General features: G+C 43.4%; 1 protein-coding gene across 8 annotated transcripts in view; it reads left to right on the top strand.

The window, feature by feature from the left end:
• Positions 1-4910: 4910 nt before the first annotated feature.
• LOC129181331 (kalirin-like) overlaps positions 4911-24094 on the top strand; it is a 36584-nt gene continuing 17400 nt past the window's right edge. For 4 of the 8 annotated variants that reach the window (XM_054776424.1, XM_054776433.1, XM_054776453.1 and 1 more), the window contains exons 1-41: positions 4916-5428; positions 6277-6351; positions 6423-6537; positions 6604-6796; positions 6886-7109; positions 7249-7567; positions 7666-7788; positions 7871-8062; positions 8144-8275; positions 8361-8495; positions 8566-8658; positions 8761-8883; positions 11146-11262; positions 11378-11452; positions 11536-11658; positions 11749-11801; positions 11993-12140; positions 12275-12444; positions 12525-12622; positions 14183-14346; positions 14431-14550; positions 14679-14758; positions 14842-14980; positions 15453-15587; positions 15658-15811; positions 15957-16072; positions 16206-16328; positions 17415-17597; positions 17672-17796; positions 17871-17937; positions 18490-18599; positions 18880-18949; positions 19030-19119; positions 19203-19295; positions 19357-19468; positions 19570-19760; positions 19983-20084; positions 20152-20306; positions 20802-20904; positions 21320-21481; positions 21565-21733. In XM_054776424.1, coding sequence (XP_054632399.1) covers positions 5374-5428; positions 6277-6351; positions 6423-6537; positions 6604-6796; positions 6886-7109; positions 7249-7567; positions 7666-7788; positions 7871-8062; positions 8144-8275; positions 8361-8495; positions 8566-8658; positions 8761-8883; positions 11146-11262; positions 11378-11452; positions 11536-11658; positions 11749-11801; positions 11993-12140; positions 12275-12444; positions 12525-12622; positions 14183-14346; positions 14431-14550; positions 14679-14758; positions 14842-14980; positions 15453-15587; positions 15658-15811; positions 15957-16072; positions 16206-16328; positions 17415-17597; positions 17672-17796; positions 17871-17937; positions 18490-18599; positions 18880-18949; positions 19030-19119; positions 19203-19295; positions 19357-19468; positions 19570-19760; positions 19983-20084; positions 20152-20306; positions 20802-20904; positions 21320-21481; positions 21565-21733 — 5326 coding nt within the window. In that variant the 5' untranslated portion in view covers positions 4916-5373. Of the gene's footprint in view, positions 5429-6276; positions 6352-6422; positions 6538-6603; positions 6797-6885; positions 7110-7248; positions 7568-7665; positions 7789-7870; positions 8063-8143; positions 8276-8360; positions 8496-8565; positions 8659-8760; positions 8884-9732; positions 9751-11145; positions 11263-11377; positions 11453-11535; positions 11659-11748; positions 11802-11992; positions 12141-12274; positions 12445-12524; positions 12623-14182; positions 14347-14430; positions 14551-14678; positions 14759-14841; positions 14981-15452; positions 15588-15657; positions 15812-15956; positions 16073-16205; positions 16329-17414; positions 17598-17671; positions 17797-17870; positions 17938-18489; positions 18600-18879; positions 18950-19029; positions 19120-19202; positions 19296-19356; positions 19469-19569; positions 19761-19982; positions 20085-20151; positions 20307-20801; positions 20905-20965; positions 21056-21121; positions 21288-21319; positions 21482-21564; positions 21734-24094 lie in introns of those variants that run through there. The other 4 variants (XM_054776414.1, XM_054776442.1, XM_054776470.1 and 1 more) reach the window with 4 other exon arrangements.

Here is a 24094-nt window from a genome sequence, read left to right as displayed (position 1 = left end):
ATCCTTCAGCTGCAGAGAATTCTAACGGTCTAGCTTTCCGAACACTTTCTGGTTGCGTCACGTATTTACTTCATCGCGCTTCTTGTTATACTGAGCATGACGTCGCAAAAGAGACAAAAAGGCGGAAGGAAAGACCGAACAGAATATTAAAATAATGGAGCCCAAGATGTTTTATATTTATTTTGTATATATGTGTTGCTGTAAAGAAAAGAAGTCATCTGCAGGACCAAAACTTATTTTTAACCATAGTAATATTAGATAATTTATTGCGATTTAGCTCAATTGTACAGCACTTTTGTCAACGTTGTTGTTTTTAAAATGGGCATTTCTAAATAGATAAGAGCAATCAGAGGTAATTTTATGTCAAAACACTATATATTATGCAAATATAATTTTTATGTAGTATTTATATACATTTTATCTGGAGGGATTACAATAATCTGTAGTTGGCAAATACAACCATGTTTATTATCAAAGGATGCCGAAAAACTAAGAAAAAATACAAGTTTAATTATTTGTTTACACTTGTCTTTCTTTTTAAAATTCATTGTGGCATGGCATGGCGGAGTCAGTCAGTTTTGCAAACCCACTGAATGGACACTGTGGTGGACGGTGGAAACATGTACCAATAGACACTCTGGACATTAGTGGTTACTAGTTAGTTTTTCTATATGTGCCCTGCGATTGACTGGCTACCACTACAGGGGGATCCCGCCTCTCGCCCAAAGTCAGCTGGGATAGGCTCCAGCATAACCGTGACCCTAGTGAGGATAAGCGGCATAGAAAATGGATAGATGATCAAATTTGAATAATTATGATTTTAGAAATACAGGATTTGTATGTTCTCTATACACGGCATTATGGATTATCCTAACTGATCTTTTTGGCAGTATCTTTAGCGAGTGAAGTGTACTTTTATAGCTATTTCCACACAATAAGTTATATCTGGTAATACCAGGGAGAAATGGAGAGTATGGAGTGAAGAGGACGATTTTTTCTTTCTTCAATATTGATGTACTGTATTTGTTGTCACTTTATGTTGTATATTTTTGATGTGAGATTTCCAGCTCATCTTTTCATCTATAATGCCATCCAGCCATCCATTTTCTTTGCCACTTATCCTCACTAGGGTCGGGGGTATACTGGAGCCTGTCCCAGCTGACTTCTGGCGAGAGGTGAAGTACACCCTGGACTGGTCTCATCTATAAAGACCCCCAGAAATTTGTTTTCATTCACCCTTTCGATGTCCACTCCATCAATTTGTACAAGTATCCTTTCTGCTATTACCAAATAGCATTATCTCAGTTTTAGTTCGAGGATAATCTGTTTTTATCAAACATCTTTTGAGTATAGTCATTTCATCTGTGGCTTTTTTTATTAGCTCTTTTGTACTTTCTCCAGAACAGAAGGCAGTACCATCTTCTGCAAATAATACTAGCTTTAGGTCTTTCGTGGCTTTACTGATGTCATTTAAATATACGTAAATTGAACAGTTTTGGTCCCAGTATTGACCCCTGGGGTATGCCGCACAATATATTTAAGCATGCTGAAGTATATTTTCCTAGCTCCACATATTGCTTCCTGTTGGCTAGATAGCTTTGAACCCAATTCAACGCTAACCCGCGTCCATACCTTTCTAATTTTGTAATTGGGATGTTGTGATTCATTGTATCAAAAGCTTTTGTCAAATCTATAAATACTGCAGCTGCGCACTTTCTGTGGTCCATAGCGGTGGTAATTTCCTCTGAAATTTCAATCAGTGCCATGGAAGTTGAAATGTTAGCGCTGTATTCATGTTGGCTGTCTGCAAGTAATTCATTCTTATTAATACATTTGTCCAACCTGTTGTTGAATAGGTTTTCAATGATTTTGGAAAATTGTGGTAATAACGAAACTGGGCAATAATTTGTAAATTGATGTTTGTTTCCATTTTTGAAAATTTGACCTTCTTTAGCCTGATACTGTAATCCAGGGATTCTCAGTGTCAGAAATTATTTTGTATTTTATGTCAATTATAATTGACTGCATGCTTAATCTCTGTATGTAATGCTTGAATTGAATTGAAATGCATTTGTACGTGCTCACATGACATGAGCAAGCCAATTTGCAAGACTACAGTGAATTTTACATTCTTGATCTGATTTATTTTTGCATGTGCATAGAAGACATTTGAAATATCCCAAATGATTGTGGTGATACACATGGTTGAGAAGTTAGAAAGAGTGACTGGAGCAATGGATTGAGTGACATGAAACCACCAATGCGTTGTTGTCACATGCATGTGGAAATCGTCGAACCATTTTAGGTTAAGTTACTACGATAATACTAAAATAATCCATCATAAAGGGGGAAAACTTAAAGAAAAATGCAGAGAAAGATGGCTGCTGAACCTCTCTTGTCGAGTATGAACACACTCCAGTTTGCGGTGACAACTAGCAAAAATTACCAAAGTTAAAATATTGTTGGAACTTGTGAAAATGGGAAATACAGAAAGAATTGCCTCACAACAATGCACTCGTCATTGACACAAGAATACGAGAACACACACCTTCACCTGTTGGAAACAAATATTTCTAGTAGCATGCTCATGTCAAATATTGGGCAGCAACTTAAACGAAAAAACTGCACTTTTTTTGGAATTTTGCCCATCATCCGCAATCCTTATGTGAGACATGAACACAGGTTTTTCTCTTGTCCGTGCATTCTAAAGATATAAAAACAGCTAAAAAAGAGGCAGCTAATAATGCACATAATGGGATGCACATATTCTGCCTGTAAAGGCTTTTGGAAAAAAAAACCCTCCAAAAACCGCCAACAACACTCCACTTCATAATGTGACCTGCATATTACCCAAGCTACAGCGACATTGTTATATTATTAACATTGGTATCCCGAAGAACTACGTTATTGGCATAGTGACACCTTGCCACACCACACCGGCTAGCTGCTAGCCATTTAGTGACTTCACCACACACTTGCCCGCAGCGCGTCAGTGCCTCTCTCACAATACCTCAGGCCTCTAGAGAACGGTAACGCTACATATTGGAGCTGCAGCCACTGCTGCTGTGTTTTTGCTTTTGAGTTTGGAAAAGTTAATGCTAGGTGTAGCGTTTGTTTCTATGTTGCTATGTGAGTGAAATCAGTGCACCCCGGAAGGAAGTTCCGGTAATGCTTAAAATTACCAAATACTGTAAGTATTACAGGTTATCATGAATGTGCCTGTTACTACATGGTCACAGCATGTACAGTATATAAAACGTTGTTGAAGGTTTTTGGAGGTGTTTTAATAGCAGGCTTTCGAGGCGGAATAGGTATGTCCCATTACGTGCATTAATTACTTTGTTCTTTTTAGCTGTTTTTATATCTTTAGAATGCACAGAAACGAGAAAGACGTGTGTTCATGTCTCACATAAAAATTGTGGTAAAATTCCTAAAAAGTTCAGTTTCTCTTTAACAGGATCGCGATTGCGTTGTTTACATCAAATTAAGTATTAAGTTAACACCCCCTTGGTAAAACAGTGCATTGAAATGACACGTACAAGAATGTATTCATTAGGGTTGCACATCTCTTTCTGAAAGACAATTCAATACACATCTAGATACAAGGGTTACGATATGATTGAAAAATGATATATAAGAAAAACAGAACGGTCCGATGCAATACACCAACCATTTGATACAATTCGATTCAATACGATTCTACGGTTAGTTTGTTGATGTAGGCATTACGCTTACATTATATCTTACATTCTTACAGTATTTTCAGATGTTGAAAAGACCAGATCATATTCCCAAGCATGCTGTAAGATGCTGGCAAAAATAGTCAAGACAAAACAGAATCATGTTTCAAATGTAATTATTTTTAGACACAGACCAAAAAAGAGTTGCTTAATAAAAATCTTGTTGTTTCATAGGCTCTATATAAAATATATCAATAAAAAAACAGAAGTTTTAGCCTCCAGTCCAATCAATAATAATAAATAAATAAATGATGTAAAGCATCTCAAATAATGACAATTTTTGTCAAAAGTGGCAAAAATGTGTAAAAAAAAAAAAAAAAAGTAAATAGCACAATTTTCCACATTCCACAGAAAATGTATTATTTCAGAAATGTAAACAATCCCATACTGAAAATAACTGTTCAGAATTTCAGCCTGAGCTTAGTGTTTTGAACACTCGAGGTACGTAACAGTAAACAAGTTACAAACCAAAAAAGGTAAGAGCAGCATTTGAAAAAAAATACCATACTCGTCTCTGTCGGTCTCGCTGGTCAAGGTTTGTTGTGCTACCAGTGTACTTCAGACCTGCTCTGCATAGCTTACAAATGGCTGGGCTTTTGTTGAGTTGTCCATCTTTCTTGTAAAATCTGAAGACGTTCCAAACTTCAGATTTTTGTTTTCCTGATATATTGAAAATCTTTCACAGTGTCTGGCTAGTACTACCGCACTGCTACTATCTACATCCATTCTTGTCTTCAATCATGGTAAGCATGTGCGAGAATCGCACATGCTTAGCTGTTTAAAAGACTTTAGCTTTAGCTGTTTAAAAGACACTCTGTCAACCGATTGCTAGTCTTGCAATACTCAGTACATGTCTCTTCAATCAATTAATCTAAGGGTCCTGCAAAAACCTTGAATAAGTCGAATTGTCCCAAAGTGGAATTATAGAGCCTTTTAGAAATAAACTAAATCAGCTTGAATAACACAATTGTTAATAGTAGTGTTTATTTCTGACTTGGTACCACAATGTACTGTATCTTTGCACTAAATTGTATGTATCCGCGATTACATCGCACGTTATTTATTTACTGGAGAAATCTAACACAATATGTGCCCTAAAATAACGACACTACGACGTCTGCATGTGTGTGTGCGTGCACAGCTGGTGCAGCCCGCGTGCACTGCTCCACAGTTTGTGCGCCTGCGTGCTGAAACCACTCACGGACTGAGCGAAGGGTCATCTGCTGAAGCGACGAGAGAAGGGGAAGATACCGGTTCTGGTAACGATACCTGCATCGAGTAACGCTAACGCGATCTTTTACGGTGAAGTGTAAGATTCTGTTCCTCACGCCCTAACGCCAGAGAGCATCTCTCATCATCATCATCATCGTCATCCGAGAAGGAGGACGACAGTGGAGGCTGAACGTGTAGGATGCACCGTCACTGACCCACTGATCGGTACCGTGAGGGGAACATATACGTCCGCACAGCGGACTCATAGTAGCCCTTACGCCAGTTCGGCACCCTGGACCGGTCCCATCTGATGTGAAGCCGCGGTTATGGACGGGTAGGCAGGGAGGAGGAGCGAGGCGACCATCGGTACATAACGGAGGAGAGAGCGCGAGGACGAGGAGCAGGAGGTGGGAGGAGGAGGATGAATCCGGTGGATGGAGCAGGAGAAACGGGCCCGGACGGCCTGGCGACCGCAGGTAGGGCGTGTGATCGTGCGCGGGCGCGCAAGCTTCTTTCGCCATGATGCCTCCATATCCGCCCATTGATTCAGATAATGTGTGTGCGCGCGCCCGTCTGTGTAGCATGATACGAATGATAGTCAAATGGTCACGTGTCCATTTACGAGTTTTTAATTCCAAAGCCATGGGCTGTGCTCTAATTGGCTGAGATGTTAGTTACCGCACATATATGTATTATAGCAACTGCAGCCTCTATATCAGTGAGACATGGAGCTGGTTGTAACGACTGACTCATTTATTGATTTTTTTATTGTTGAGAGAATTGTGTAAATAAGAATGTAATTTCTTGGGAGTTCCATTGATCACGCTAAGAAGTTTTTGCTTTCAGAAAATCCAATTTTGAATTTGATGTATGTGTTCTTAACTATTCAAACTGCAATTGGCCAGAGACATTCAGAGTGCAATATTTTCATGATTGTTGTTGTGTAATCAGGTTAATGAGTTTCGACAGTCATAGCAACTTTCTCTGAAGGCCTCCATAATGCAGCTATTTTGGGATCAACACTGACTCAGTGTGTGTGGGTTTGTGCATCCAGCATCCCTTACTGATGGAACGTCTGCTCAAAGTGACAGCTGATGGATCAATCAGTTTGCTACTTGCGTGTTTTGATGGCTGGTTCCGCTGCATATCTTGTTCTTAATGAGTCTCTCAGCCAAGATCCCACACTTTATTTATCAACAAGCAGTCCTGCTGCTCTAATGTCAGCCACAGAGCCCAACATGGATCAGGACAAAGCCACGCATGGTGCACTAATGTAGGCAGCGCCCATATTTTAACCAGCTGACAATGTGTCTCTAAATTCCAGGGTCCAGTAAAGTAGAGTCTGTAAGGGCCGGGGACGTCCTGACAGTGCTTAGGGAGAAAGTGGCCTTTGTGTCAGGTAACCTCGCTCACTGCTGCACTTTGGTCCTATTCTGTAATGGCCTGGTCATGACCCAGTTGAATGTCCAGGTGGACGGGACAAACGAGGAGGGCCAATTCTGACCTTCCCAGCCAGGACCAACCATGAGCGAATAAAACAGGAAGATCTTAGCCGGCTGGTTACTTACCTGTCAACCATACCCAGGTGTGTTCTGTTTGTCTTCACAGCTGTCTGCATATCTTTTTCTATTTACCCAGTCTGTCTTTGTAGCGAGGATGTTCGTGCACGAGGGTTTACAGTGGTGGTGGACATGCGTGGCAGTAAATGGGACAGTGTGAAGCCGGTGTTGCGGACTTTGCAGGAGTCCTTTTCCTCCAACATCCACACAGCACTGCTAATCAAACCTGACACTTTCTGGCAAAAACACAAGACCAACCTGGGCAGTGCCAAGCTCAGCTTTGAGGTACCACTGTAGTACTGCAGAACTACTATTCTTACTAAATTACTACTAATGATAATTTAAGTTCTATGAATCCAATATTTTGTTTTCAGACCAGCCTAGTGTCTGTAGAAGGTCTCTCCCGATTGGTGGACCCCTCTCAGTTGACGTCCGACCTGGGAGGTTCGTTAGAGTACGATCACGTGGAGTGGACCGAGCTGCGTCTGGGTCTGGAGGAGTTTTCAGGGGCTGCCACACAGCTGCTGGCCCAGTTGGACCAGCTGGAGGATGGGTTGACCAGCATACCAGAACCACAAGATGTTGATGAAGCCCGCAGGTGAGGATGCACCTTATTGACTGGTGGCATTAAGCTTGTCAGTGTGCATCAAAAAGAATAGGGTGGAAGGAATGTTTCACCCAAAGAGCATCAGAGACAACTTTACTCATTGTTGATGGTCACCTACTCTTTGTGCCAGAATCCTTGATGAACACAATCGTCTCCGGAACACCATTGCTACAGCGCCAGTTGATGCCCATGACCGAGAGGGCAGGAGCTTGCTCCAGCGCATGCATCTCGGCCCCTCCCAAGGAGATGCCTTGAGTGAAAGCGGGTTCGGGAGCCACGGCAGCTGGCTATCAGGTGGGGCTGATTTCCAAAGCGTGGCGCCAAAGGTCTCGTCTCTACTTGACCGGCTGCAGGCGGCTCGCAGTCAGCTGCTGCAGAGCTGGAGTGACAGAAAGCTTCACCTGGACCAGGCACTGCAGTTACACCTGTTTGAGCAGGATGCCACCAAGGTGAGCACAATCAGTCTTGTGCATGTGGTGTGTCATAACAATCACCCTAATCATGCTATAATTATGTAACATAACCGGCCACCTCCTGTCTCCTGCAGATGTCTGAGTGGATTGCCAACAGTAAGGAGTTGTTCATGCAGACTCTGGTGGAAGTCGGTCAAAACCATCAGCACGCTGTTGACTTGCAAACCCAACACCAGCACTTCACCTCCAATGTGATGGTGAGTGTGTGTCATTGAGTCTTGTATTTTAACTGTTTCACCCTTTGCCAACATCACTTTGTCTGTGTGCATGTGTGTGAAGAATGGCAGTGGGAACGTGGACAGTGTTGTTACTGTAGCCGCTAGGCTTGCAGAGGCTCATCATTATGGGGCAGAGCGGATTGCCGTGGTATCTTCACTGCTACAGGAAGACTGGAGGTTGCTGACCACAGCACTAGAGGAGCGTAGTAACACGCTAGCCATGGCAACTGGCTTTCACCAAGGGGCTGAGCAGGTGATTAATTAATAATCAACTGCTGGTTAATACACCTTCATGGCTCATCTATTTTGTCCTCCTACCTCTTTGGTTGTGCAGTTCCTTGTTAGAGTGGAGGTGTGGCTTCAGACCTGTGCTGATGCATCGCTGCCATCAGCAACAACTGAGCTCGACGAAGCCGTGAAAAAACACATGGAGCTGAACGAGGAGATCTCTGCCAACTACACCCAGGTACCTGTCTTTCTGATAATCTGTTTCTCTAAACATCTCTTTGTCTGTCTGTCTGCTTGCTCAGCTGTATGTACTGTATGTGCAGGTCAGCGAGAGTGGGAAAGCTTTGCTGGACGTCCTCAACCGCTACCCAGCAACCGAATCCAACGACAAGTCACCTAAACCAGACTTCACTGCCACCACGCATGGCATCATGGGAGTTTTGCACCAGGTCATGCAGGTACAGCTAGCTTTCTATCTCACTATCACTGAACTGACAGACAAGTGTGGACTAACAGAGCTTGTTGCAGGGTCAACATGACGTGGAAAGTGCATGGCAACACCGCAAGCTCCGCCTCCACCAACGCGTTCAGCTGTGTGTGTTTCAACAGGATGTCAGACAGGTGTTACGCTCACTTTAACTGATATGACGGCACCAGTGTACTTCTTGGCTGCAAAGTGCTTTGTCTCACAAAATTGTCCTTCCCTCTACTTGCATACCCCAGGTGTTGGACTGGGTGGAGCAGCATGGTGAGGTTTTCCTGAACAAGCACAGTGGTGTTGGGAAATCACTGCATCGAGCGCGAGCACTTCAGAAACGACATGATGACTTTCAGCAGGTCGCTCAGGTGATCCAAGTCTTAAGAGTGCAATACTAGTGCCACGGTTACAAATGTGTTCCTCAAGAGCATTGCTGTTTTTGGCAGCCATTTAAGTTTCAGTCTTCTGAACGAAAATGGTTATTAGTTTTGATCACATTTTAGTCATTTCAATATGTGATAGTTTTTCATATAGTTTTAGTCAACGAAAACGTAAAAAGGTTTTAGTCTAGTTTTAGTTAAAAAAAAAAAAAAAAAAGAAAGCTCATTAACCACATGACTGGCACCCACCCTGTACTTACGCTTTCTGATCATTCTTTCGGAGCAAATGCCAAACTTATAATGTATCTGTAATGTTGTTGTTTTTTTGTTTTTTTTTTGCTGTATGGTGCTAATGTTACAGAAGCCAAGTGTGCTGTTCATTTAGACATCGAGAATAGCAACAGGTCTAAAATGCTACATTTCTCCCGATGTGTCAGTCACAGTCAGTCACTCAAACATGGGTCAATATGACACTGCATAACACTTGCTGCTTGGCCAAAAATTCCTGCATGTTCTACATGTACCAGTACCACACACATAAGATAATGAATTGACGCACAACAAAGCTAACTTTGGCCTCAAGCTAGATTAGCAGCCCATTAGCACCAGGATTTATGTGGATAACTTTAAGCTTATTATGTAATTTATCACAAGCCGATTGTCGAATAACATTAAATGTACAGGATATGTTAACAGGACTTGGTAGGCCTTCAGGTGCTGCTTCAAATTTGATACTTTTTACTTTTCACCACTGCTTCTCAAATAGTGGGGCAGGCACCCGGGGAGCACGGTGAACTGTCACGAAGGCGTGAGAGGCAGGGAGGACTTTCAATATGAGTGCAGACCTATCAACATGTATGAATTCATCACACTCAGCATGCAATTTGACTCTTGAATATGCTTGTATGCTTCACTGCTCTCCTTTTTGTTGCATTTTGCGGGGGTCAGTTTAGAGTTCAGTCTGTACAGTACAGATAAACAAATAGATATTACCAGTTTCTCAATAGTATTTCAGTTTGGGAGGTCGGGAAAACATTTCTGTCCCCCAGTGCAGGCATGACCAAATAATTGAGAACCACTGCTTTTGACAGACACGCACAATAAGCAGAAATGTCATGCATTTTGAACGTCTGACAGCAGGGGCGGTTCTAGCTTTTTTGAAAAGGGGGGTGTGGCCTCAGCCATAGGTGGTCTGGGGGCCCTCCCCCAGGAAAATTTTAAAAATTAGACCTCATTTCCTGCAATCTGGTGATATCTGAGGCCAATTTTATGTCCTTAATTTCAAGCGTTTGTTGTTATTTTTATCCTTGGAATATATTGTTTAAGCCAGGGGTGTCAAACTCGTGCCATGGAGGGCCGAGACACTGCAGGTTTTCTCTTCAACCAGTTTCTCCAGCAGGTGATTTAATTGATGAGCTTCTTCCCTCAAATTGAAGGAGGTGTTGATCATTAAAATCACCTGTTTTAGTGACCGGCTGGAAAGAAAACCTGCAGTGTCTCGGCCCTCCATGGCACGAGTTTGACACCCCTCGTTTAAGCCAAAACATTCTATTTGTAAAATTACCGGTACTAGGAGAAACCCATTTTAGCTCAATTTCCTGAAATATTTTCCAATTTGAAGCAGCTGTAAATTCCGAGGATTTGAGTATAATTTTATGTCACTGGGGATCACTTTTCTGGTTAATTTTCATTGAGAATAGACAACAGTTTCCTTATAGTCATGATGCCAGAACCTTTATTTTGCACCTCCACCTGAATAGCCATGTACAGCACACGTTCAATGTCCAATGTAAATTATCAGCCTGACAGTGGGTTCAGGAATAGCATGCGTCTCGGTTGCATTCTGGCATATGCGTCCACCACGCGCCCATAATTCAGAACATGTACCTTCACTGGGACTGGGTGACTGGAATCCAGGATGGTTTATCATTTTATTAGCTTTTATTGTGGCAAAAAAAATCGTGGGTGTCTCAAAACGGAGGGGGGGAGGGGGTACACTCCCCCACACCTCCCTCTAAATCCGCGCCTGTGTGACAGACCACTCAGTATCATTTTCATCAGGTCCCATCTTGTCAACGAAAACTCACATCTCACATCTCGTCATGTTTTAATCATCAAAGAATCATGTTTAGCTCCTCACCGTCACGTTATCATCATGAAAAAAAATTACGTCCATGTAACCATTTCGTCATTGTCATCGTTAATGAAAACAACACTGCTGAACAGTGACGTGATTGATGTGTGTTTCAGAACACTTATACCAATGCAGAGAAGCTGCTTGAAGCAGCCGATCAGCTAGCTCAGTCTGGGGAGTGCGAGGAGGAAGAGATCTATCAGGCGGCGCGAGACCTGGAGCTCCGCATGCAGGTGAGCCACTTTGTGACCCAATGTGCAGGGAGGAAATTAGTTCAATGCTCATTTGTGGAGACAAGAACAGGTGCCATGGCTTGGTTAAAGCATGTGTGTGCATGCATCTCTGCAGGCATTCATTCAGAAGGTGGAACAAAGGAAGATGCTGCTGGATTTGGCCGTGTCTTTCTACACACACACCAAAGAGGTGACAGTGACAGACAAAACATTTTGGAAACATTTTTGAACCTGCTCTCTAATATATAATCCCCCCCAAATACACATACACAGCTGTCGTCATGGATGGAGGGGCTCCAGAAGCAGCTCTCAGCTGACCTCTGCCTTGGTTCTGAATCGGTAGAGGCCCTGCAGACGCTCATGAACCAGCAACAGCAGCAGCAGGCCAACACACATGTAATAGCTAACATTTGATCTTTGACCTCAGCACTAACCCTCTCACAACATCCCTTCCACACTAATCCTGCCTCTAACCCCGCCCCACAGGAGGCTGCGATGAGTGTCATTCGCGAAGGGGAAGACCTCATCCTGCAACTCAGGTAGAGGAGAGAGCATGGGTGCAGTCGATTCACATCTTAGTGCCGCACAATTTACAAATACAGGAGTAGTGCTTGTTTCCCTCAACATGGTGGTTCATGGGAATTTTTTTTAACTACGGGTGTTTGTACGTTTCTTTTCAGCTCAGTGCTTGTGGGTGAGGTAAATCACAAGTCAATCACATTTGTTTTAGGCCTCAAGGTAGTTCGGTAGCCCATGTGGAGTCAGTGCTGCAGCAACTGGAAGAGTTCCACATTCAGCTGGAGGAACTCTTCCATCAACGGAAGATTCGGTTGGATGTTTACCTGCAGCTGCGCATACTGCAACAGTGCATACTGGAGGTAAATATGTGGCAATCCAAATTGACTTTTAATGCCTTTTGATTGTAGTTTTATTACTTAAATTATTATATTTATTTATTTTATTCCTTAAACCTTACCATACCTTTCCATATTGCATGTGTGTGGTTTCCTAGGTAAGTGGGGAGATGGATGCCTGGAAGCAGGAGCTCCAGAAACAATCCCAGGACTTCTCCGCTGAGAAACGGCTATCTGAAACAAACCAGGACAAGCAAGTGTCAGTGGCGTCACGGCTAGCTGAAGCTAGCCCAGAGGCACTTACATTAGCACAGCAGCGCATTCACAGGTAAACACTCTAGTGTGAGGTCAAAAAAACAAGTCTTAACTCAGGCAATGTCAGATTTAGATTGACTGACTGATCTACAGGCACATGGAACGGAGGCTCGCTATGAATAACATGACTTATGAGGTCGTCCAGCAAGGTCATGACCTTCAGCAGTACATTACCGAAGTCCAGGCGACAGGTGAGTTCCTTGGCTGCTTGAAATCATCGTTGGAACAAACACCTAGTGCATGTTGTCATGTTTTGAAATGATAGAACCAACCAAACCAAACAGAATTCCATAACCTACGGATTTGTGGTTGAAGTGTTTTTTTGGGGGGTTTTGAAATAATTTCCTTTAAGGGTTCTGTTAGCGTTCTCAGTCAACATATGCTTTATTGTTGGAAAAGGCATTCAGCTGTGCCCCTTGTGGCATTCCGTTTCGGGTTCTCAGGGAGTACACATACTACTGTGGGCCCTTTGGTCCCTGTATAAATAAATCGAACTTATTCTCACTAGACGTTGGACTTAATTTTTTAGATAATTTTTAGGTGCAGCCAAGGCTTGGAGATTATGTGGTTTGTTGGCATATGTAAGGATCTATTTAATTTGGAGATTATTTAATCCTCTGGTTTGAGAGTGAAATTCTGCCTCAACTGCAGGGGTTTCAATATCTTGAGGTCTTGTTCATGTGTGGGTGGAAAGATTGACTGTGACATGGATCGACAGATTGGTGCAGCTTCGAGAGCAATGCGGTTGCTGTTTTGGACCTTTGCTATAAAGAGAGCGGAGCCAAAATGTGAAGCTCTGAATCTACTGCTTGATCTACTTTTTTTGTACTTCACCTATGGTCACAAAGGTGTCTGGGCTCACCCTGCAAAAACAAGGTGAGGAGCTGAGTTATTCATGATGGACTCAGACTAGACCCACTGCTCCTCCATGCCATTTGATGTTGCTTTTGGATAGATGTACGATTGGTGGCGGAAGTCTGTGAATTCCTGCATAGATTGCTGCCTCATGACCTGGATGAAAGAAAGAAAATGGATATTCTTCATGTGCTGGTTTGTTCTTTGGTTCTGCTACATCTGCTGTTTTGTTCTGGCCGTCATGTACTGCACATCTTCTTAGGTCACCCATGTTGTAGTTTATTCTGTTTTTTCTCTGTGATCAATCTCAACAGTCTTGTTTAGTTGTCATATTTAAGGAAAATTACTAACTCCAGCTTGTGTCTAGTGTTCACTTCCAGATTCTGGTATTTTCTACTCAGAATATAGCAGGCCTCCTGTTTGGTGTCACTTACAGGATGACAGAAGTTATGGAGGTGTGGACTGTGAAGCACCTATACAGCTTTTTACTTTGAAGGTTGCATATACGTCAAACATACAGTCAAATGGCGTTCTTGAAAAATGAGTTAAATTACACAGAATGTGATATAATAAAAAAAAACTGAGTGGCTGATGTTAGTCTGCCTGCTTCAGTTACATACAGATGATTATGGGGTAGGGAGGAGGATAATGGGGGAAGTGGGGGGATGTGGTAGCCATGGAAACTGCACTCAGCTGGTCCCCATGGAAACCAGCTCATTGACTTTGCCATGGAGACACACACACACGCACACACACACACAGTGTGGTTGGAGATTGAACAGCTGTATTCATCACATACTTGGATTGCACTCGTGCACTCTATCTTCTAACATGCATCTGTGTGTGTGTGTGTGTGTGTGTGTGTGTGTGTGTGTGTGCATGTATCTGTATTTCAGGAATTGAGCTGTCGGAGGTGGAGGGCGGTCTCTCCTCTCAGGTGGAGGAGCTGCAGCACCACATGCAGGACAAACAAAAGGAACTGCAGCAGATTGCAGATCACACACACACACATCTAGAACAAAACCTGCAGCTTAGACACCTGCAGAACCAGGTCAAACAGGTAGCACACTCACACAGACAAAACACACACAGGTCAAGCGTCTAACACACATACCTTTGGTTGTGGTCCCTGTGTGTTGGTCAGGTGCTGGGTTGGATCTCAGAGGGTGAGGTCATGTTGTCATCCTGCATGTTGAACTCCAGCTGTCTGTCTGAAGCTGAACAGTTACAGAGGGAACATGAACGCCTCCATCAGGCCATAGAGGTTACTGTATACACACACACACACACACACACACACACACATACACTAATAAACTGATGAGACAGCACCGGCATAGCATATGCTGGTTACTGTAGCAACCAACCAGAGTCCATCTCACATTTGTCTAGGCACTCCTCCATGCTGACTCCTTGCAGCGGACCCACCAGGTGGCACTGGCATTACAGCAGAGAGCAGAGCTGCTTGTCAGGTTTGTCACTGCATCACTTTTTTGACCAAAAGGGTCACATGGTCCTGACTTATTTATTTTTTTACCTCGGACCCCTCGTCCAGGTCAGGCCACTATGATTCAGATGCAGTTAGGTCATGTGCACAGACAGTGGCGCTGCACTGGCAGACACTGATGCTGCGGATCGAAGACCGACTCAAACTGGTCAACGCCTCCGCCGCCTTCTACAGAACATCGCAACAGGTAAGAAGTTTGTCTACAAAATACGTATCGAGATAAGTACATTATTTTCTGTCTGTATGACTTGTGTGTCCACCATTGTGTGCACCTATTTTTGCATCTGTTTACCCATGATTCATGAGATGTATTCCATTGTAACCTTCATGTTCAAATAAACTAAACCAAACCAAACCAAACCATTTATTTGGCAACACGAACGTTTGCACCTGTGTAACTACATAGTTATGCACCTCCTCTGTGGCCACCTGTGTGATTGGCTGTGTGTTAAATTGTGTCTGTGCCTGTGTGACCACCAGTGAGTTAAAATACACTATATAACCACTTACGTGTGAACCTGATGATCACCTGTTTGTGCACCTGTGCTCACCTGTCTAACCACCTGTTTACGCGCCTACCTGTAGCCACGTTTGTGCACATGATTGACAACCTCTGTGTTGACTTATGTGATTACTTGTGTGGTAACTTTTCTGTGCAGGTGTGCGGTGTGTTAGAGAGTCTGGAACAGGAGTACCGCAGGGAGGAGGACTGGTGTGGGGGCGGTGACAGACAGCCTGAGCATCTCCTGTCACTCATCAACAAACACATGGAGCAGAAGGAGGCCTTTCTCAAGGTGTTTTATGAGTGTCATACTTGCCAGTTGTGCTGAAACATCAATTGCGATCTTGTTTCTACGGCAATAGGCATGCACGCTTGCAAGACGGAATGCAGAAGTTTTCCTCAAATACATCCACCGCAACAGTGTCACCATGGCAAACATCTCTGGTCACAGTGTCACTGTGTCAGGGGTCACAGAGGTGACTGGGCACTCACGGGTACCAGAGCAACAGGTCAAAGGTGACGCCCACGTGCACCTACACACCTATATACAATGCGAAGTGGAGATGGAGGTGTAGCCCCAAACATCCCCACACGGAATGATTAATTGATGTTGGTGAGTTGGTGAGTTAATTGGTGTTGGTGCGTACGTGTGTGTGTGCAGGTATTCTCAGCGAGCTACTTCAAAGAGAAAACAGAGTTCTTCATTTTTGGACATTAAAGAAGCGACGACTTGACCAGTGCCAGCAGTATGTCATGTTTCAGAACCATGCGCAACAGGTACCTATGAGCATCATGTATATGATTTACAACTGTTTTACAAGTATTAATTGTTGTGTTAGTAAAATAAAGTGGCTGTTTCAATGTTGGCCGAAGAAATTGTCCTCAGCTCTAACGTCCATTTTCCATGAAGGCTCTGGATTGGCTGCAGCAGTCAGGGGACCACTATCTGGCCTCACACACATTGCCGGGGGCAACAGTGGCAGAGACACAGGAGTTGTTGAACCAGCACAGAGAGTTTTGTGTGTCAGCCAAGGTGAGAACATATGTACATGCTTGATGGGACAACATACACAAAAAATGGCGGATTCATTTCATTCAACTACTGTAGTTGGTAGTGATGGGAATTTCGGCTCTTTGGGCTCCCAAATGGCTCCTCAGATTGTTTTGTTGGTAACGTAGATTTATGACCAAAATATATATATATAATTAATTTCTATATAGAAAATATTATGATCTAATTATGTAATTATATTATTATAGAAGGACTGTAATGGTATGGTATCCTCACAGTTCGGTATTAAGGTCATGGTTTGGTTCATTTTTGGTACAGTAAGCAAACAAAAAGCAAAACATAAAGCTGTTGGCTTTGGTGTTAAGAGATTTTTAAAATTAAGCATTGAAATGCTTCTGAGGAGATCTGCGGGAAGGGCTCTGTGTGCTCTGAATCCACTGCGTCTGCCATTGCACACAGCCATTGGGCACTGCCACTTATGTGTTTTCACACCGAATGCTTTGCCTTTTTGTCTGCTTTTAGGCACACTTCTTTGTGTCCCTCACTTGAAATGTGTACAGTGTTGGAAATCTGTACGCAGCTGTACTCAAATGAAAGGTCCATATGGGAAAATCCGAATCTGGATACATGTACCGTCAGACCCCTAACTTGTATGAAATGTTTATTATTTATATGGCTTTATTTATATGCTCAACATGAAAAGATTTCTACAAGAACAAAGTATAAAATACAGAAACAAAGACCCATCTCAATTATTAGTTATAATTATTATTATACAAGACAACATCAACAAAACATTCCACAAACACAAAATGCCTCAGCTTTCATTTCTTGCTGCTCCTTTTCCTCACCTTTGCAGCATGTAGTCTCACGTTATGTAAGCAATGTTCTTTCACTCTTTCATCTCCCTCCCCCTTCTGCACAACTGTTGACACATTTGACCAATCAACGTGCGGCTTTGAGAGAAAAAATGATGCTCGTTGACTTCAAAAAGTTGTCTCTTGTTGTTCATTTCAAAGAGCTGGCTGTAAGAGCCAGATCATTCACGAACGACCCATACTACTAGTTGGCATCAAATCTCTGATTTTCTGTATTTAATGCACTCAGCACACCCAAGAAAAGGTTCACCTGCTGATCCAACTGGCTGAGAGCATGCTAGCTAAAGGCCATGCCCACCGACTGGAGCTTCGCCGCTGTGTTTCCGCAGTGGATAAACGATACAGGGACTTCACTGTTAGGATGGGCCAGTATCGTCATGTGCTGGAGACGGCGTTAGGAGGTTGCTCACAGGTAGCGTCAAAGTTGCAAGCATTTTTAATATGCACATTAAAAGAATGTAAACATTAATTATTTTTTCCTCTTAGGACAATAAGGACTTGGAGCTTGAGCTCATTCCCAACAGTCTGTCTGACTCTGACCCTGAGGTCAATCTGTCAGACCCAAACCACCAGATCAGCGATGAGAAGAGACGCTCAGCCCGCAAGAAAGAGTGAGTAACTAAGCAAAGGGATGGCAGTGACATTCGTGGTTAGGACGAGTTTCGGTAACAGGTGTGTGTCACAGGTACATCATGGCGGAGCTGCTGCAGACAGAGAGAGTCTATGTCAGAGACCTGCAAGAATGCATTGAGGTATGCCTCCTCAGTCTTCTCAGTCCAATCTGCACAGCAAACATTAGATGACTGCCGTGATCACGTGCTAATGGTAGCTCTACACCAGTGATTCTCAGGTGGTGGGTGGGACCTGTCTTTGTCTGGGCAAAAAAAATAAGCTAATGACCCGATGTCGGTGAATGCACCTCAGATTCTTGCCTGTGCTATTAGCTTGCTACACCTCCATTAGGTAAGTGTCATGTTTATGGGCGACTTTGTCAAGCTTGACTGAGAGGGAGCTTAATGTGCTATCAGTCCAGCACACAGCTGCAGATATCTGCTGGAGATGAGCGCGCCGTCAAAAAAAGAGAAAGTTAGTGAAAATCACATCATAAAGTCAGTGCCTTCTAGGCAGCCACGTAACCATTGCAAACAGTCCATTTAAATATAAGACATTTGCAAAGTTCGAGTTGAAAAATGTCTTCAGTTTCTGTCGCTGCTTGTCTTTGAGTGGTGATGGTGGGTCTCGCAGCCAAACGAGTTGAGTACCACTGCTCTACACAATACTTACTAATTACTGACCTGCTGCAGACATACCTATGGGAGATGACGAGCGGCTCAGAGGACGTCCCATCTGGTCTTAATAACAAAGATGATGTGGTGTTTGGGAACATCCAGGATATCTACGAGTTCCATAACAGGTATTAATGTCATGATGATATATATGATATGTATAACGAGTACCAGCCAGTGTGGCTCTGCAAATTACATTACGTTGGTAAACCACACTCCCTGACACCTTAAGAGTCGTGCTGGACATCGAGTTGCAGCCCGGGCTTCTAGCTCAATAGCTAGTGCTGTCGAATGTCATTCTGCGGACTTTGGTTCGAGCCTAGGCAGAACTCGGGTCTGGCTGAACCAGGCCAATTACATCTGTGTTTGTGTATCTGTTGTAAAGTGACGTTGCAACATCTGTTTCAGTATTTTCCTGAAGGAGCTGGAAAACTATGAGCAGCTTCCTGAAGATGTGGGGCATTGTTTCGTCACCTGGGTAGCCTCATTTTCTTATATCAAAATTGATAAATTGGGTCATGTTCATAAAAAGCCTGCTGTTTGTGTTCCTCCTCTCAGGCTGACAAGTTCCACATGTACGTGACCTACTGCAGGAACAAGCCAGACTCCAGCTTATTGATCCAGCTGCACGGTACTGGCTTTTTTGAGGTAAGACATTTTCAATGTCTAGCATGTCTCCGTATCTGAGTTTTACTTCTTACATGTCTGAGTCTGGTCTCTTTGCTCTGCAGGAAGTCCAGAGGAGACATGGGCTGGCAAATTCCATCTCATCAGCACTCATCAAACCGGTTCAGAGAATCACAAAGTACCAACTGCTGTTGAAGGTAAGCTGGTATCATGCAATGTTTCTGACTGTTGGCTTTATTAATATGTGTTTGCTTGCAGGAGTTGCTGGCTTGCTGCGAAGAAGGAAAAGGAGAGATCAAGGAAGGCCTGGACGTGATGCTGAGTGTTCCAAAAAGAGCGAATGATGCTATGCATGTTAGCATGCTTGAAGGTAACAATTTTCCAGTAAGATCATTGCTTTGGAAATTTCATAACAGACCTTTTACTGTTAAATGACTTTAATGACTATAACATTTCGTCATTCATTTTCAGGTCTGGAAGAAGGTCTAGAGGTGCAAGGTGAACTCCTCTTGCAGGACTCCTTTCTCGTTTGGGAACCAAAGTCTCTAATCAGGAAGGGGCGTGACCGACACCTCTTCTTGTTTGAGCTGTCACTGATCTTCAGTAAGGAGATGAAAGACTCATCAGGACGAACCAAGTACCTTTACAAGAGCCGCCTGAGGGTAACACACAATACTTTGGCATCAAATGTAACCAAGCCTAACAGAGGTTTACAGACATGTTAGTTTTGGGCAGACACTGATTTTCAGACATGTGCTTACACTTACTCGTAGTTTGGGGTGACAAAGACTCCTTAAAAGGACCTATGGGTACACATTACTTAAATTTACAGGAAAACAGGTGGATCAGGCTTTCGCTAATGGTGGCTCCTGTCTCTCTGTCAGACATCAGAACTCGGTATAACAGAACACATTGAAGGGGACCCTTGTAAATTTGCTCTTTGGGTTGGAAGGACACCAACCTCAGACAACAGGACAGTCCTGAAGGTAAATGTATGGTCCACTGCTTTCATTTATGAACCATGGCCTTGAAACTGTCCTGCTGTCTTTCCAGGCATCGTCCCTGGAGCTGAAGCAGGAGTGGGTTCGCAGCATTCGACAGGTCATTCAGGAGAGGCGGGGTCACCTGCGGGGTGCGCTGAGGGAGCCCATTCCCCTCCCAAAGACACCCAATCTGACTCTTGGGCGTCAACGCAGCATCACACGCAGGTCAGTGTACAGCCTTCCTTACATTTAAAACTGCTTTGTGACCTCCTGACCCTAAGAGTTGTCACAGACAGTGCATTCTGTCCTCTGATTCTGTCCTGATAAAAACTGGTGGTAGAACGAATGATGGTTAACAATAATTTATTAATTGTAATTTTAAAAATATATTATTATTTTAATGGGTGAGGTTCGATATTCTGATTTTCTATTTTGATTCCAATGTGTATTGTGCATACTAATGCTTTCCAGGGGCGTTGTGCTGTCGTGTATGTCTGTATGGATATAGCAGCACTCTGTATACCTGAAGTCTATTTTACTCAAGCTGCTGTAGTTGCTGGTTCCAGCCAAGTAATACACTCGATTCCATCAACCAAATTTTTAATGACCAATTCCAGTTTATTTATTATTACGCCCATTCTTAGGAAGAAGACTTTGGAAATGTGTTCGCACAGAGCTTTTGCAAATGTCTAACTCTCTTCTGCACTTACTATTTAACAGAGAGACCAGCGAGGACGCAGACAGCCTGGGTGATGCCAGCAGTCAGCCCGACACTGTCTCCATCGCCTCCAGAACATCACAAAATACTGCAGACAGTGACAAGGTATGACAGATACAAACACTGTGGAAGAGGCTTGTGTGTAATGACCTCACCATTGCTGCAGCTGGGTGTGTGCATGCGTGTGTGTGAGGGGGTTTCCTCCCTTCATGGTCTGCCTGTTCAAGAAAACATCCGTCTTTGCTCCGCTGTAGCGGTATGTTTTATTTGTTTACCTGTTCGTTGAGATGAACTCTGACCTCTCTGGGTGTTCTATTTAAAGACATTCCTCATTGCCTTATACTGTATTTGAAGCTCATCAGCTACCTCTCACAATCTACGTCACATCTTGTAAGGTCAATCAGAGTTGAGTGCTATGACACATTTGAAGGATGAACTATTTTTTTTACATGTTGGACATTGCAAGTAACCCATCTGTTTGTCTCTGTGTGTGTGTTTGCACATGTGTGTGTGCATCCAGCTGTCAGGAGGTTGTGAGTTAGTGGTGGTGTTGTTGGATTTCTCTTCTGCATTGCCTGGAGAGCTCAGTGTCCGCTGTGGTCAGACGGTGGAGCTGGTGGAGCGCTCAGCCGAGAGACACGGTTGGTGTCTTGCCAGAACCACGGACCAAACACCCCAACAGGTGAGGCTCGGACATGCACATAACCAAGCATCCATACTATGTGTTTTGTATAAGTGTTGATTCTTATTCTGTTTACCTTCCAGGAGGGTTTACTACCGATGAGCGCCCTCTGCCTGTCACACTCCCACAGTGCTGCCGACATGGACACACTGGTCCCGGCTTCCCCCGCCTCCTCGGGAAACGCTCCCCCCTGCACCACCACGTCATCTTTCAATGCCTCCAATTCATCTTCTATAGCGAGCGCTGGGAAGGGTGAGTGCCTTCAGGACCGCACCCTCACCTGCCTGCTATCCGTTTTACGTCCCGTTGAAACATTCTGGACAACATGTTGTGTATTTGTGTCACTTTTTGTATCTGACAAGATCCTCTAAATATTTCAGCGGATTTCAACATGAACATGAAATATGAGACACAAATGTTACACTTATGACAAATAGATAAAAGAAAACGGACCTAAGCTGCAGAACAAAATGAGGCCACAAGAGTTCAATATTCACACAGCCGCAATATGCGGGTCAACATCCAGACTCTGTGTGTGTGTGTGTGTGTTGTGTGTGTGTCCAGTCACCTGCTGTGTCGTCTTCCACTAAACAATTACAGTTTAAAAATAGCTTTTCTTTCATTTCTATGAAAATATTTCTTTTTTAGGTTGCATTGAAATATCTATTTTCATGATAGGCATTTCTTTATGACATCTGAAATCTGTTTAGTTACCTTTTTATCACAACTAATCAGCGCTCATCATAAGCTCCACTGCTGTCAACAAACAGTAGAACACCGCCTCTTCAGCTAAGCCTCGCCCCCTGCCTTATGCGCCTCTGGAGTTAGGTACACAGTAGCTGTTCATAACTGCCGTGTCACTTCTCTGCGCGTCTCCTGTCTTCTGATCTATGCATGGACATGGACAAAGACTGAGTGAAGCATGCGGCGAGGTACAGGTGCATGCTGGGATTGTTCTGCCGTGTTGGGATGTATAGTGTGTGAGGACGAGAGAGGTGGGTGCTATTTGGGAGCATTGTGTGTGTCAGCTGGTTAAACAATGACAGCAAGCAAGGAGTGTTGATGTGTTGAAGGAATGTTTCAGACATGTCCAACCGGACACACAGGTTTCCTCTTGTGTGTCAGCCAGCGTCACTTATATACCAATGTGTATCTGTGTTTACATACTTGATGGCATGTTCAAATATCACACATCTGATGTTACTATGGACAAGCAAGCATGCATACCACTGCTTGCCACAAAATTGGGATCATGTGTACTATGAAAATGATGTTGATCGAGGTCATAATGTATGAAACTTTTCTTAGGATTTACTGTATATGGTGATGACAAAAATTACCCAGTGAGAGTAAATATTGGACCAAACCTGGAAGAAAATATCACCAATCTCTTATTATTTGAGGACTGGAATGTTACAGGTGTTCCTCGGTTTACAGTGTTCAGTGTTACTTCATTTTACGATAACGTTTGCACTCCCATAAATTAATCCCATAAACTTAATTTTGGTCCGAAAACACAAGTCTTACTCAATAACTAGTTACAGTGCGGTGCGCCGGGGAAGAATACACTATATGCTCAATATTGGCCACACTTGTCTCAGTTGCTTGACTCTTACGACCATCATTAAGGATAAAGATCACATTTTAATGTTTAACCGGTCATGTAAGAATGACGAGGAGGTGGTCAATCAACAATATTTTTATTTTTATTAAAAACAAAACAAGTTACTTCTGTGTAGGCTCTCAGTCGTACAGGAGTTGTCCATCGAGGGAAAGGCTTCTTGAGACGTCATCTGTACTTCTGTGAAGAAAGTGTTGAACGTTTCGCTCCTCATCCGAAGAGCTTCGTCAGCGAACTAACAAGTGCTGGTAGCCTAGGCCTTAAATACAGTAAGAGTGGGTGGAATTGGTGTGCCAACACCCTCCTCCTATGGTTCCTTACACTAAGACTGGGCGGAGTAATCCTGCCATTAGCACCTCCGAACAAAGGGAAGTGTAGCTCCCTGTAGTTAGGTATGAACGACTCTGATACTGGCTAGTTAGCATCTATTGTTCTGGCTTGGCCCTGGCTCTACCTCATTTGCAAGACTAAGAGCTGTGGGTTTTGGTCTCAGTAACCTGCTGAACACAGGGTCCAAATTAAACCTCAAACCACCATTCCGATTCAATGATGGGTTCTGTTGTTTGACAAAAATAGCTTTCTTTACTCCTCTTTCAAACCATCTGTTTTCTTTGGCCAAAATCTTTACCTCGCTGTCCTCAAAAGAGTGATTGGTTGCTTTAAGGTGTAGATATACTGCTGATTGAGGACCACTAGAATTGTCCCTGCGGTGTTGATAAAGCCTTTTTTGGAGCATTTGCTTAGTTTCCCCAATGTAGTGCTCTTTGCATTCCTCATCTTTACAGTGGATGGAATAGACCACATTGCTCTGTTTTTGGTTTAGAGCCTTGTCTTTAGGATGCACTAGTTTTTGTCTCAGAGTATTTACTGGTTTAAAATAGGTTGGAATTTTGTGTTGCCATAAGATCCTCTGGAGTTTTCCGGAGACCCCCGCTACATAAGGGACTACCACTCCTCTCCTTTTTGCTTCTGTGGGTTTTTGGGTTTCTTTC

Source organism: Dunckerocampus dactyliophorus, chromosome 1 (genome assembly GCF_027744805.1).
Source record: "Dunckerocampus dactyliophorus isolate RoL2022-P2 chromosome 1, RoL_Ddac_1.1, whole genome shotgun sequence".
NCBI classification, from domain to species: domain Eukaryota; kingdom Metazoa; phylum Chordata; class Actinopteri; order Syngnathiformes; family Syngnathidae; genus Dunckerocampus; species Dunckerocampus dactyliophorus.
This window is presented reverse-complemented; position numbering and strand designations above follow the sequence as displayed.